General features: G+C 37.8%; 1 protein-coding gene across 1 annotated transcript in view; it reads right to left on the bottom strand.

Moving 5' to 3' along the window:
- The window catches only part of LOC115219214 (E3 ubiquitin-protein transferase MAEA), a 497,958-nt gene that overhangs the window by 218,628 nt on the left and 262,962 nt on the right, over positions 1–16,368 (bottom strand). Inside the window, exon 2 of the mRNA XM_029789348.2 lies at positions 14,599–14,784. Coding sequence (XP_029645208.1) covers positions 14,599–14,784 — 186 coding nt within the window. The remainder of the gene's footprint in view (positions 1–14,598; positions 14,785–16,368) is intronic.

Raw genomic sequence — 16,368 nt, 5'->3', positions numbered from 1 at the left:
CAAAATTTGTAGGCACAAGGGCAGCAGGTTCAGGGGGAGAAAGTAAGTCAATTACATTGACCCCTAGTGCTCACCTGGTACTTATTTTATCAACCCTGAATGGGTGAAAGGAAAATTTGACTTTAGTGGAATTCGAACTCAGAACTTAAAAATGGGTGAAATGCCACTAAGCAGTTTGTCTGGCGTGCTAACAATTCTGCCAGCTTGCCACCTTCTTCCAGTATTAGATATTTACACCTCTTGATGGTGAGTTCAAATCACAACAAAGTTTACTTGGTCTCCCTTTCTTCCTAAGTTGAAGAGATTATGTAAAACATCCTTATTATTACCAATCAACATCCTCATCCTCACAGCAATCAGCAGCATCCACCTGGGGTGGGCTGAGCCAGCTTTCACCAATGAGTTCACCACATCCCTCACGGTCAGCCATGTAGTAGTCATTTGCTGTTGAGATGTGGAGTTCATGTTCAGAGTTTTAGAGGGAATATAAGCCCACATGTGGTCCCTGGTCACATGCATGCACACTTTAGGACAGTGCAATCCATAGCAGTTAATTTTGCCATCAATTATCAACCATCACAGATTTTCTGTGATTATTGGAGCAGATGTAGCCTGGGTTAACATTTAGTTGGCATAAATTAACTACCAAATTATAGTATCTAGTTCCCATTTTCAGCGTAGCCACTCAGCTGAAATTCTGCCAACGTTAATAAGACCCAATAATATCCTGGGATTCCCTATAACCTCTCCACTATAAAACACTGGCTTTCTGCCAATCTGAGAGACCTTTATGAATTGAAAGAATCATTAGAGCCTTGCAGTATTCATTTTGGCTCTTCAAGCTTTGAGTTCAAATCCTGGTGGGGTCAACTTTACCTCACCCTTCTGGGTCTTGATAAAATAAAGTGTCAATAATGACTGGAATCAACTTAATTAATTTCCATCCTTCAGATTTCTGATGTTATGCTTATGTTCTGATTTGAAATCTTACTGAGATCATCATTACCTTTCATCCCTCTGGTACTGATAACATTAAGTACGAGTCAAGTACTGGGTTCAATGAAATTCAGTAATACCTCTCTTCTCAAAACTGCTGGCCTTGTGCTTAAATCAGAAACCATTATTATTATTATTATTATTATTATTATCATTATTAGTTAGGCAGTGAATTGGCACATTTATTAGCATGTTGGACAAAACTCCAAGTGGCATTTTTTCCAGCTTTATGTTCTGAGTTCAAATTCCATTAAGGTTGACTTGGCCTAAAATAATTAGCAGTCAAACAATGGGGTCAATGACCTTAATTATTCCCCCACCAGCAAAATTTCTGGTTGTGTGTTTATAGTAGAGAGGAAACCATGTGACTGCATTGCAAGCCTCTTAACCACACAGCTACAGTAAAATTTTTTTAAAACAAACAGCTGGCTGTTTCTATAGACTTGTATGATCAAGGTTTCATTGTTATTGTTTTTTTCATATGCTTTGACCCTCAAGGCTATAGAATTCCAATATAGCCTACTTTACAAAATATTAAAAAAATAAAAATGCTTTGCTGGCCCCTAATTTAACTATGGCAAAAATGTCCCTTTCTAAAACAGATATCCCAAACTGAAAACAGTCAATTTACTACATGGTCAAGTTAAACTGATCATGTAGTGTACCATTCAGGTTGGTAATGTATTTCAGTATAAATTTGGAAGAATTCGCCAGAATCTGGAGAGAAAAAAAATTTTGAACAGGAGAGAAGAGGAATAAGGCAGAATTACAAAGCTGATTAGTTGGCTTGTGGTGGCTTGAAATGAAATCTTACCTGGTCACTCAACTAAACAAGGCTGTGGGAGCAATTTCATTATTGATTAAGAGACCGTTCTCATAGCATTACAAGTGAAAATTAATGAGACAGGTCAAGTTAAATTATCCTTGGATGCCTCACTAAATACAGCCAGTTGTCAGAGGCCGAAAGCTGCAACAATACATTACATTGAACACTGCAAGACAGTAAGGGCTGGCCACTAAAATGTCACTCAGCTTTGCTAGAAAGAGTAGACAAATATTTTGGGAAAATTTCATACTCTCCTATCTTAACATTTTAGAATTTAAACCAGCCACGTCTGGCTCCAAATACTCTCCCTGTTTTATGTTCAAACTAGTCAGATCCAGTTTCTAACATTTATCCTGTAATGTCATTCTGAAAATAACAATCGCATCATTGAAATCTTGAAGCTATGAGGTACTGCATGATTAATTCAAAACAATGTGAGCAGATAAGCATTACATCTGACAGAGAAATCTGAATGCTAAAGAGTTAAAAATGGAAGAACATACAGGATACTATACACGTCGAAATGAAAAGAATAGTCGATAATAAGGCGTTTTCTGAATCACAGCTCACATGGTGCTAAACAACAACACAGAAAACAATATAGGGCTTATATTCAATCTTGTTACTTGATTTATCAATGTCAGTTCAACCCATGCCGGCATGGAAAATGGATGTTAAATGATAATGAGAAGTGGTCAATAAAACAAGTGAAACATTGAAAGATGATGTCAAACCTATCAAAACTTAAAGTTAAAACACTAAAGAACATAGATGAATACCAAAAGGCATAAACATTTCTGGCTGTTTACCATCTTGTCTTTTAGGGGAAATAGGATTATGTTATCTAAACTATTTTCTCATAGGCGCAGGAGTGGCTGTGTGGTAAGTAGCTTGCTTACCAGCCACATGGTTCCGGGTTCAGTCCCACAGCGTAGCACCCTGGGCATGTGTCTCTACTATAGCCTCGAGCCAACCAAAGCCTTGTGAGTGGATTTGGTAGATGGAAACTGAAAGAAGCCCGTCGTATATATGTGTGTATATATATATATATATATATATATATATATATATATATGTGTGTGTATATGTTTGTGTGTCTGTGTCTGTCCCCCAACATCACTTGACAATTGATGGTGATGTATTTACGTTCCCGTAACTTAGCGGTTCGGCAAAAGAGACCCCAATAGAATAAGTACTAGGCTTCCAAAGAATAAGGCCTAGTGTCAATTTGCTCGACTAAAGGTGGTGCTCCAGCATGGCTGCAGTCAAATGACTGAAACAAGTAAAAGAGTAAAGAGTATACTTTAGATTTAGAGTGTAGTTCGAGGAAGGTCTGGTGAATTGGCAGAGTCACTAAAGAAATTGGATACAGTTTTTCATGATGTTTGTCCCAACTCTCTGTATCCTGAGTTCATTTCCTGCTGAATGAAGTCAACTTTGCCTTATGTCTTTTAGGAATCAATAAAAAAAAAGGATACTTTTAGGGTGTTGGATTGATGGAACTGTTAGAATTTATCATAGGATGCTCTGTTTGTATTCTGATCACAATGTCCATGATGGCACTTGGTGCCAAGTTTCATCAGACCTGTCTTTTAACTTGGAAAGCATGGGTAGAATGGCGAGGAGAGACTTGCAGGCATGGACAACAGCTAATCTTTCACAAAACACCCGTGCCAACACCTGATCTTAGGAAACAAACTTTCCATGTGCAGAAATTCGTGGTCATAAGGCGGCGAGCTGGCAGAAACGTTATCATGCCAGGCGAAATGCTTAGCGGTATTTCGTCTGCCACTACGTTCTGAGTTCAAATTCCGCCGAGGTCGACTTTGCCTTTCATCCTTTCTGGGTTGATTAAATAAGTACCAGTTAGGCACTGGGGTCAATCTAATCGACTTAATCCATTTGTCTGTCATTGTTTGTCCCCTCTGTGTTTAGGCCCTTGTGGGTAGTAAAGAAATAAGAAATTCATAGTCAAGCATGACTGAAGGAAGCCTGAGATACACCATCCAAACAGATGAGATGGTCATGGTTTGGATGTTCTTGAACCATAGGTCTTTGCAGTAAAGGTTGCTTTAGGAGCAAATAAAAACATCACTACTGCCACCAGTATTATTCTACATCAGTCAGGAGCTACTTACATGGCTATTCAATCACCATCATCATTTAGCACCTGCTTTCCATGCTGGATGGGTTAGACAGTTTGACTGAAACTGGTAAGCTGGAGAGCTGTACCAGGTTCAATCTGGTTTGGCATGGTTTCTACAGCTGGATGCCCTTCCTAATGCCGACCACTCCAAGAGTGTAATGGATGCTTTTTTACATGCCACCGACACGGGTGCCAGTTATGTGACACTAACATTGGCCACAACTATGATTTCACTTGGTTTGACGAGGATCTGTTAGAACCCCACCCACACCCCGCCAGTCAAACCTCACTTAACCCTTCAGCATTTTAAACTGGTAATATTCAACCAAATTATTCTATCCGGTTAATGTTCAGACTGACTGGATCTGGCATCTCACACTAACCCTACAGTGTTAGTATAAAAGTAAACAATCTCAGCACCAAGATCGCAAAGCTACAAGATAATGCAGGATTAGTTCAAAACAATGTAATTAAAAAAAAAAATTCCATTTGACTAAAGAATAATCTGAGTGCTGAAGGGTTTAATCACATCCAACTATCTTATCACACTGAATAATGTGTGAGTGGTGTCTGGGGTTTCTTGCACATAGAAAAAGATGGGTTGGTCATGGATGGAATGCCTTTGATCACACGTCTACTGGATCAGAGATGACTTGGGCTTAAATGCCATCAGATGCAAGGAGGGCAAAGAATAGTAGGTCCTCCACCACCACCACCACTACAATAGTACAACAGTTAGTACTAATAAACTTAGAGAGAGAGAGAGAGAGAGGAGGAGAGACACAGAGACAGACAAGGTAAAAAGCCTAGTTAAATAAAATCTAAGGCAACAACAATGATGATGTCACTTTTTTTCTCTCTCTTGGAATGGAAAAGATAAATAGGAGAAAAAAGGAGAAAAAAAAAACAGGGAAAAGCAAAAAAAAAAAAAGGAAAGAAAAAATAAACCCCTTCCCTCCACCTTCTGTCCTCTAGTCCAGAACATAAAAATCTACTCTCTCCCTCTCTGTATGTGTGTATGTATGTGCGTGTGTGTGTGTATATACATATATGTGTGTGTGTGTGTGTATATATATATATATGTGTGTGTGTGTGTGTATATATACATATATAAATGTGTGTGTGTATATATATATGTGTGTGTATATATATATATATGTGTGTGTATATATATATGTGTGTGTGTATATATATATGTGTGTGTGTGTGTGTGTATGTGTATATATATAACAAAGGAAAACAATATTTCCTCATCATCACCACCTTTGTCAATGCATGCATCTTCCCCACAAGCGCCATTGTCATTTGCGACCAGCACTGCCCTAACCACCTTTGGTAGTTCAAACCAAGCAAAGATTAGAATTTCAATTTTAGCTAATTATCATATTTCCTTCTTTAAACACACACACACACACACACACACACACACACACAACATATATATGCATTGTGAAGTAGGAGAGTGTATGCATGTGTGTGTGTGTGTGTGTGTGCGTGTGTATATATATATTTATCTTGAATGTAGACAGAAACAGTAAAGAAGGCAGGTGGTAGTGGAGGTGAGTGAAAAGATGGAGGAGAGAGAAAAAAAAGAAGAAAAAAAGAAAAAAAACAATAACAAAAAAAAACAGGAGAAAAAAATATACAGAACTAGACTCAAAGAAGCAAACTAAAGCTCCACTCCAACTCAGCTCCACTCCACTCCAACCCACTATTGTTGTGTGTTGTTGGCTGTTTTCTTGTCCTTTTCTATCTCTTTTTAAGCAAGCAAGAAGAGACAATAAGTTTAATAGAGAAACAGCAGTGTCAAGTATGTGTAACCATGGCAGCTGGATTATTGCTGCTGCTGCTGCTGGTGTTGTTGTTACTGCTTGCACAAGAGTTATAATTCATTTCTGATTTAATTAGAATACACACACGTGTGTATGTGTGTATATATACACATACAAATACACATACATATGTATATATATGTATGTGTATCTATGTATATATATATATATATATATCTATATATATATATATATATATATATCTCTCTCTCTCTTATATATATATATATAGATAGATAGATAGATATATATATATGTATGTGTATATACATGTATGTATATATATGTATGTATATATATATATATATATATATTATATATATATATACACACACACACACATACACATATCCATATCATCTTCAATATTATTTAACGTTGGTTTTCTTTGCTGGCATGGGTTGGATGCTTTGACAGGATCCGGTGAGCCACAAGGCTGCATCATCCTCTCTGTTGGTTTTGGAATGATTTCTATGACCAAATGCCCTTCATAACACCAACTGTTTTTACCGTGTGTGCTGGGTGCTGTTTTTGTGCCCCCAGCATAAGTGGGAATGCGAGGTAGCTTCCAAGACGGGAAAGAAGAAAAAAATGGTGAGGGAGCTCCTTTTGATTAAGTGGGAGAGTATTTGAGATAGTGGAGAAGAGATATTATATTAAGGACAATCATAGGGTTTTTACTATGGAAAATGTAAGGCCTGCCCGAGATATGTGGCACATTGCTGTACTTGAGGGGACCGACCCACAAGATATGTGGTGCAGTGCTGTACTCGAGAAGATCTGCACATCACAACTGAATTGAGATCCTAAAACTGTGGTGCCACATAAGAAGCACTGGTGCCATGTAAAAGGCACTGGTGCTAGTGCTACGCAAAAAGCATCCAGTATAGTCTGTAAAGTGGTTGGCATTAAGGAGGGCTTCCAGCCATAGAAACCAAGCCAAAACAGACTATGGGACCATGTGTGGTCCCTGGCCTTGCCAGTTCCTGTCAAACCATTCAACCTATGCCAGTCATCATCATCATCATCGTTTAATGTCTGCTTTCCATGCTAGCATGAGTTGGACGATTTGACTGAGGACTGGCGAACAAGATGGCTTCACCAGGCTCCAGTCTTGATCTGGCAGAGTTTCTACAGCTGGATGCCCTTCCTAACGCCAATCACTCCGAGAGTGTAGTGGGTGCTTTTATGTGCCACTGGCATGAGGGCCAGTCAGGTGGTACTGGCAACGGCCATGCTCAAATGGTGTTTTTTATGTGCCACCTGCACAGGAGCCAGTCCAGCAGCACTGGTAACGGTCTTGCTCGAATGTTTTTTTCACATGCCACCGGCACAAGTGCCAGTAAGGTGACGTTGGTAACGATCACGCTCGAATGGTGCTTTTTACATGCCAGCGGCACGTATGGAAAATAAATGTTAAAGGTTGATGATGATGACGATGTAAGTATATAAGTACATATGTATGTCTGTGTGGATGCAACATTTCATTACCATTGTCATTTCAGTATCCAATTCTACTTTCCTGTGCTTCCAATGGGTCAGATTGAATCCGTGGAGGAAGATTTTCAATTGTTAGATGCCCTTCCTGTCGCCAACCGCCACTTGCTTTCAAGCAAGATAAAGGTTTTCTCGTGAGTTTTTAACAGAAGATTGGGAACAAATAACACTGCTGGTGCCACTATTACACACAAATACATACACACACAAACACACACACATGCACAAATGCATGACAGACTTCCTTCAGTCTCCATTTATTAAATCCACTCACAAGGCTTTGGCTAGCCAGGGCTAAAGTAGAAGATCGTTTGCCAAAGTGCCACACTGTGGAACTGAAGCCAAGACCACATGGTTGGGAAGCAAGTATCTTTACCACATAGCTACACCTGTGCTATATATGTATGTGTGTGTAAATGTGTGTGTATATATATATATATATATATATATATATATATATATATGTGTGTGTGTGTGTGTGTATATATATATGTGTGTGTGTGTGTGTGTATATATATTTTTTTTTTCACACAGACACACATGTTTATATGTATCAATGTATGTAACATTTGTGGTGTGTGTGTGTGTGTGTGTGTGCATTGTGGTAATAAAAAGTAATTCTAGATGTCTTTGGCAAAATAAGAGAGAAAACACTGATTGGAACGATTTTGTTTTTGTTGTTATTGCTGATCCTAACACAATAACGGAGAAAAAGAAAATCAAAATCAGTTGATTTGGAAATAGTGGTGATGGTGATATTGCGTACATACATATATGCATACATATAGATGCATGCATACATACATATGCACACGCACACACACAAATATATACATAGATACATAAACACACACACACACACATATATATATATATACATAGATATACATATACAAATATAGATATATACTTTTATAGTTATATACACACACACACATGTATATATGTACACACCTATAAATATATGTACATACACACACACACACACACACTCACGCCTAAAATATGTGCACACAGACACACACATACGTACACACATAAAGAGAACAAATACAACAGAATATTATGATTTCAGGAATCTTCAAAATACAGCGATTAACTTTAATGTCTTCATCAAACTACACCGACGACGACGACAACAACAACAAATGACATCAATAACGATAATGTAATTGATGACGATGACGGTGATGATGATGATGCTAGTATAAGTGACAGTGTTTTGTACTGCTGATGGTTGTGCTGATGGCGGTGCCAGCGATGAAGGTGTCAAAGACGGTACACGCATTCACGGACACAACACAATAAAGATGATAAATCAATTTCTGTAGTCTGTAACAACATAAACCTAACCTTAATCCTGCCACCACACTTCTAACTCTCCCCCCCCCCCACCGACTGTGTTCACTGTCGATTGCACAAGGAAAGGGAAGAAAGGAGTTGCAGCGGGGAACCTCTATGTGGTTGTTTTGTCAGCAAGAGACAGCAGCTAAAACTCGGAATGGGAAGGAATTCACTGGATAAAGTAGGCCTGGAGTGCAAAGGCTGGTGATAAAGAGGAACTTTTTGCTTACTGCTGACCTAGTTTTCATAAAGAAATTGGTCAAAGATTTAGGGAAGAAATTCCACACTTGAAAGCAATGCCTACAATTGATAGACTTCATGGTCAACCAAGCAATGAGTAAAATCTTAGTAGCAAAGAAGACTGTATCACTTATATCACCATCATCATTATTTAATGTCCACTTTCCATGTTAGTATGAATAGAATGGTTTGACAAAGAACCAGTGAACTACAGGGCTACACTGTGCTCCAAATACAATCTTTGGCATTGTTTCTATGACTGCATGCCCTTCCTGATGCCAACCACTCCATAGTGTGTACTGAGTGTTTTTTAAAAATATTTTGTGCCACTAGCAGTCATGAGGTTTCTTCATCATTGGCATGACAGAAAAGAACAAAGAAAAAGGAAGTGGAAAAAAACTCCCTACCAAGGGGAAGTAATTGAGAGAAGAAGGTGATGAAGGTTGCTGTATGCCAAGTGTTGAAAGGCCAAAGTATGGTGGAGAAACAAGCAACATATATATATATATGTGTGTGTGTGTGTGTGTATGTGAATGAGAAAATGAAGAAAATAGATAAAACTGACTTACAGATGTTATTTACTTAAAGACATTCAAATTCATACTGAGAAATTCCTAACTACAGCTGTTTCCACACCCAATCAATACAATTACAGAAATGAAATTCAATTCAAATTCCCATATTTGAAACCAGTCAAGTGGGTATTTCCTCAGGGAGGATTTCAAAATGAAGTCACATTTCTACATGTAGGCTAACCTATAACAAACTCAGATATATATGTGTGTATATATATGTGTGTGTGTGTGTGTGTTGTTTGCAGGAGAACATAAATAAAACAATCGAGTGAGATTTCAGGGAGATGTGGCTGCTATTTAAATATAAGGTCTAGGACAAGCAAGGGCAACTTTTTCTTTTGAGAAGTGGACTGTACGAGACATGGTTCTTCATGCGGCAGGCTGCACAACTAAAAAAAATTCAAATTAATTTTTGGTTAGACTTTTTCTTGCTGCTGCTCCCTTGACACCCAGGCCACATTCCTACCGCCCCCACCCCAACTAACCGTGTCACAAACATAGACCTCTTTCTGAAGCAAATTCAAAGCAACTGTACTTCACAAATAAAACTTAACCTAATAAACCCATTGTTTTGTTGTTTTTACATGAATCACTACCTCATTATTGCCCCCTTGGAACTTTCCACCACCCTCAGGGGAGGGGGGGCAATACTGCCCACTTTGGGAACCACTTGGCTAAAGGCTTCTATTATATGAACCACATGGTTCCAGGTTCAGTCCCAGTATGTGGCACCTTGGGCAAGTGTCTTCTACTATAACCTCGGGCCGACCAAAGCTTTGTGAGTGGATTTGGTAGATGGAAAATGAAAGAAGCCCATCGTATATATGTGTGTGTGTATATATATATATATATATATATATTATATATATATATTATATATATATTATATATATATATTATATATATATATGTATGTATGTGTGTGTGTGTATATGTTTGTGTGTCTATGTTTGTCCCCCCAACATCGCTTGACAACTGATGCTGGTGTGTTGACGTTCCAGTAACTTAGCAGTTTGGCAAAAGAGACCCCGATAGAATAAGTACTAGGCTTACAAGGAATAAGTCCTGGTGTCAATTTGCTTAATTAAAGGTGGTGCTCCAGCATGGCCACAGTCAAATGACTGAAACAAGTAAAAGAATACAAGAGAATACACCCAGGTTGACCAAAGCCTTGTGAGTAGATTTTGGGGATGGAAACTAAAAGCATCTCATATACATACATGTGTGTGTGCGTGTGCGCACACGTGTGTGTTTACATGCACAAGTGTGCACACCTTTGTGTCTGTCCCCTACGACAGCTTGACAACCAACGTTGGTTAATTTACGTCTTTATAACTTCGTGGTTCAACAAAAGAGACCATTAGAATAAGTACCTAACTTAAAAACAAATCCCGGGGTTGAATTGTTCGATTAAAAACCTTCAAGGCAATGCCCCAGCATGACCACAGTCCAACCACAAAAACAAATAAACGATAAAACAAGATGAAAACAAAAAAAAAGATAAAAGCCATAAAGACATACATAATATAGTAGAAAAACAGTGATATTGGATAATTCATTAATTTGTCTTTTGTATGTGCAGTCATTGTCTAATTTGCTGATGTAGACATCAATGTTTAATATAATTAGCGTATTTATCTGTCTTACTTGTTGTAGCATTGGTGAGTAAAATAAGATCATCTCATCCATTAATGAAACACTTTTATTAAATTCTTTCAGAAGATGAAAGTATGCATCAGTTACTCCTATTATTGGTATACGGACATCTTTAACCCTTTTCAATACCAGCCGGCCTCAGACCAGCTGGCTCTATGGCACAAATTTCCTCTTTTAAAGAGATCTAAATTAAAACCCTCCATCGAAACAAAAATTTCATATCTATTTAGGTGCCGGCATGGCTGTGTGGTTAAGAAGTTTGCTTCTCAACTACATGGATTCAGGTTCAGTCCCACTGTGCGGTACTATGGGCAAGTGTCTTCTATAAATTTGGGCCAACTAAAAAAGCCTTGTGAGTGGATTTGGTAGACAAAAACTAAAAGAAGTTGAAATATATATATATATATATATATATATATATATATATATATATATATATATGTATATATATGCATATGTGTGCATCAGTGTGTGTCTGTGTGCATGTGAGTGTGTGCGTGTACATTTATTTGTGTATGTTATTGTAACCTTTGTTTTGACATCACATCATCATCATACATGTATGTATATGCTTACATACGTTCATGTATATGAGCTGGCAGAATTGTTAGCACGCCAGGCGAAATTCTTTGTGACGTTTCGTTCATGTTTAAGTTCTGGGTTCAAATTCCGCCGAAGTTGTTGTTTATACCAGGTTGCCTGATTGGCTTCTGTGCTGGTGGCACGTAAAAAGCACCATCCAAACGTGATTGATGCCAGTGCCTCCTGACTGGCTCCTGTGCGAGTAGCTTGGAGTGGTTGGTATTAGGAAGGGCAACTAGCTGTAGAAACATAGCCAGATCAGATTGGTGCCTGGTGCAGTTGCTGGCTTTCCAGAACTCAGTCAAACCACTTAACTCATGCCAGCATGGAAAATGGATGTTAAACAACAATGATGATGATATACGTCATCATCATCATTTAATATCCACCTTCCATGCTGGGATGAGTTGGATACACACACACACACACTTGATTTCTGCTTGTGTTCTTTCTGTCCTACCTTTGATTTATCTATCTATTTATCTATATGTGTGTGTGTATGTGTGTGTGTGAGTTATAATTGCCAAGGGAACCTGTGGAAGAGGTAGACCCAGGAACACATGGGATGAGGTAGTGAAGCATGAGCTTTGAAAGTTAGGCCTAATGGCAAGTGAACAAGACCTTAGGCGATATACTGAGCCAAGCCAAGTGAAATTATAAGATGTGACTTATGCAAGTGTCATGTAACTGGCACTTGTGCCAGTGGCATGTAAAGAGCACTCTTGGAGCAGTTGGCGTTAGGAAGGGTATTCAGCCATAGAAACCATGCCTATTCAGACTGGATCTTGGTGCAGCTCTCTGGTTTACCAGTTCTAGTTCTAGCATGGAAAGCAGACGCTAAATGATGACAAAGATGATGATGATAATATATATGTATATAAATATATTTATATAAATAAATATATATATATACAAATATACATATATGTATACATACATATAAATATATATGTATACACGCATATCTATACATACATACATAAATATATATACAACTACATACATACATATACATACATATGTATGCATACATATATGCATACATAAATATATATACAGCTACATACATACATACATATACACATCTACATACACACACACACACATGCACAATATATGTTATTCTTTTTATATATTCATACTATGATGTGTTGTTGCTGTTGCAAATGTTGTGTTAGAGTCAAGGTTGGGGGTTAGCTGTACACTAGCTACGACCACAATGAAATTCTCCACCTCGCCATGATCAAATGTTTCTTCCATTGCTCAAAAGAAATCTCTAACACACAGAACCATTTCTAAGCATTCAGCCTGGTCCAGCACCAAGCCTCTCTTTCTCTCTCTCTGTCCTTCTCTCTCTTTCAAACACACTCACATTGCCATGTGGCAATTTATTGCATAGAGACTGCAGTGTAATAAACAATAAACACCATGGTGTTTCCCAAGCTCCAGATCAGCCTTCATTGAACAGACTTATATGGTCAAAGGCCATCTTGTCTCTCCTTTTAATTTTTTTTTTTTTTCCTTTTCAGAATCTTTCTGGCATGTATGGTGGTGGCACTGGTAGGGATGGTGCTAACGATGATAGCAGAGGTGTTGTTGGTAATAGCATTCATGGCTGATGATGTCCATGATATGTAGTGAATGTCTCTATCTCGCTCTCTGCTCTGGCACCCTTTCTTTTATGAGAATGTCAGGGACTAGCATCATTTGCATTCTCACACAAAGTTATATTGCATTAAACCTTCCTTGTGCTATCTTCATATTTGATCTCACACACACAAACACATGTAAATGTATATATGTATACATAGTTTCTCATTTCTACTTTAGCCATTAAAAACGATCCCCCCTAACCATATATAGGCTTGTAAGCTTGCAATTGTTTGATCAGCCCTGGACACTGCTGAGTAAGCTCTTGAGAAAATATATTGCATGAAGTCTGCTGTTGTTCTAACAAAGAATACAGATTAACTATCTTAGTCACAAACTGGCTGCCTTGAATGCTGGCAATGTTGTATCTAATATTTAGGACTTACAAACAACATGGGGTCTCCCTCTTCAATGGCATTCAGCTATTAGTTGAGATTTGGTTACTACCCTGATTGTGTACAGTGATTGACTAGGTGAAAAGTTTACTTCAGGTAGCTGGTAGAAACTGCTTCTTATTATATACACCTGCCTACATACCTGTTTATATATACATTCCTATATACTGAATGAACTCCATTGCTACTCTGAGTTTTTCAATTATGTGTGATTTATTCAGGAGTTTCAGAAATATACATCTTTATCTTTCATCTTTTAATTGTTTTTGTTACTGGAATGTGGTCATGTGGTGGTGGTGGTGGTGGGGAGTCTGCTTCAAAAGATTTTAGTTAAACAGATCAACCCCATTACTTTGTTTTCTTTTAAAGTCTGGTAGCTATTCTATCAATCTCTTCTTGTGAAACAGCTAAGTTACAGGGACATAAGCAAACCAACAGCAGTTACTGAGCAGTGATGGGGACCAAACATACACACGCACATCATCATCATCATCATCTAATGTCCATGCTGGCATGAGTTGGACAGTCTGACCAGGGCTGACAAGCTGGAAGGCTGCACCAGACTCCAGTCTGATTTGGGTGCTTGTATGTACCACCGGCATGGGTGCCATTTGTGTGACACCAGTATCTGCCATGACTGCAACTTTAAAACATATATTTATATGAAAGCATGAAAAGCAAAGGGTCAGATCAAACAACCAAATTACAAATAAAATATATATGAAGGTCGAACCAACAAGATGGAAGAGTAAGCGAAGTATGTAAGTATCCTTTTAGAATATTTCAAGCCAAGAAAATAAGACTCTGTAGTCTAGTCGAGATTAAAATGAGATAACTGCTTCTTTTGTCCCTCACTTACCTTGCGTTTAAGAAAGGTCAGTTTTTCGACGACTGAATCAAGGGCTTTTGTAACCTCTCCAACGGTGACAGGCTTCTTCTGCAGGCACTTCTCCAAGTCATTACCAACAATTTGTAGATGAGAAATCTCACGGTCGATGTTTTTCTGAGCAGAACGAAATTTTTTATTCAACAGTTCATAAGGAACCTGAAATGAAACAAAGAAAACAACAAATCTCAATAAAAATCTTGATATCAACAACACCACCAACAACAACAATAATAATAGTAATAAGGGTTTCAAATTTTGGCACCAAGGCCAGAAATTTTAGGGGAGAGGGTACGTCAGTTGCATCGACTCTAGTCTGGTACACATTTTATTTACTCTGAAAAGATGAAAGACAAAGTTAATCCTGGTAGAATTTGAACTCAGAACCTAAAGATAGACAACATGCTAATCTAATCCAAATCTAATCTGTAATCTAATCTATAATCTAATGAGGAATCTAATCTAATCTATCTATAATCTAATCTGTAACCTAATCTAATCTGTAATTTAATCTCTTTATAATTTAATCTAATCTATAAACTGATATAGTCCATAACCTATAATCCAATTTAATCTGTAATCTAATCCATAATCTATAATCAAGTTTAATCTGTAAACTTATCTATAATCCAATATAATCCACAATCTGAATTTAATCCAAAATCTAATCTAGTGTATAATCTATAATCTAATCTATAATCTAATATAATCTGTAATCTAATCTAATCTAAATCTAATCTATCAACCTATCAATTACTCTATCAATTACATAGCTATTTATCAATTATCTATCAATTTTCTATTTACCTAACGAACGATATTCAATTCATTATTACCAGTAAATATGGTTTGTACCAGTTTGTGGTAACAGAAAGGAAAAAAGAACAAAAAAATGTTAACAAACATTGAAACAAAAAGAAAAAAACATCAAACACCATTTTCCACCCCAATAAAATCAATAAAGATAATGAAAACATTAAAGGACAATATACAATATGAAGTTAATAATGCTTTATGTGTGTGTGTGTGTGTGTGTGTGCAGGCATGGCTGCGTGATTAAGAAGATTCACTCTGCAGCCATGTGATCCCAGGTTCAGTCCCACTGTGTGGTGGCACTTTGAGCAAATGTCTTTTACTTTATGTCCAAGATGACCAATGAGTGAATTTGGTAGATGGAAACTGGGAGAAGGGATGGCATTATGTGTATGAGTGTGTGTCACCCACCCACCCCACCGTTTGACCACAGCTGACCAGGGACTTGGTACGCATCGGATATCTTTTACTTGTTGTAGTCATTAGACTGTGGCCATGCTGGGGCACCACCTGGAAGAAATTTTAGTGGAATGAATTGACCGTAGTCCTTATTTGCTTTTTAAATCCTGGTGCATATTCTATCGATTTCTTTTGCTGAACTGCTAAGTTACAGGAACGTAAACACATCAACAACAGTTGTCAAGTGGTGGTGGGGGACAAACACACACACACACACACATGTATATATACACACATACACTTCTACAACAGGCTTCTTTCAGTTTCCGTTTACCAAATTCACTCACAAGGTGGTGGTTGACCTGAGGCTACAATAGAAGACACTTGTCCAAGGTGCCATGCAGTGGGACTGAACTCAGAACCATGTGGTTGGGAAGCAAGCTTCTTACCACACAGCCATACCTGCACCTACTGTACTTTTGAAAAGAAAACTGAGTTGTAATGGTCATTAGTGGAATGCCTTTGACCACA

The sequence above is a fragment of the Octopus sinensis genome, linkage group LG14, assembly GCF_006345805.1.
Source record: "Octopus sinensis linkage group LG14, ASM634580v1, whole genome shotgun sequence".
NCBI lineage: Eukaryota > Metazoa > Mollusca > Cephalopoda > Octopoda > Octopodidae > Octopus > Octopus sinensis.
This window is presented reverse-complemented; position numbering and strand designations above follow the sequence as displayed.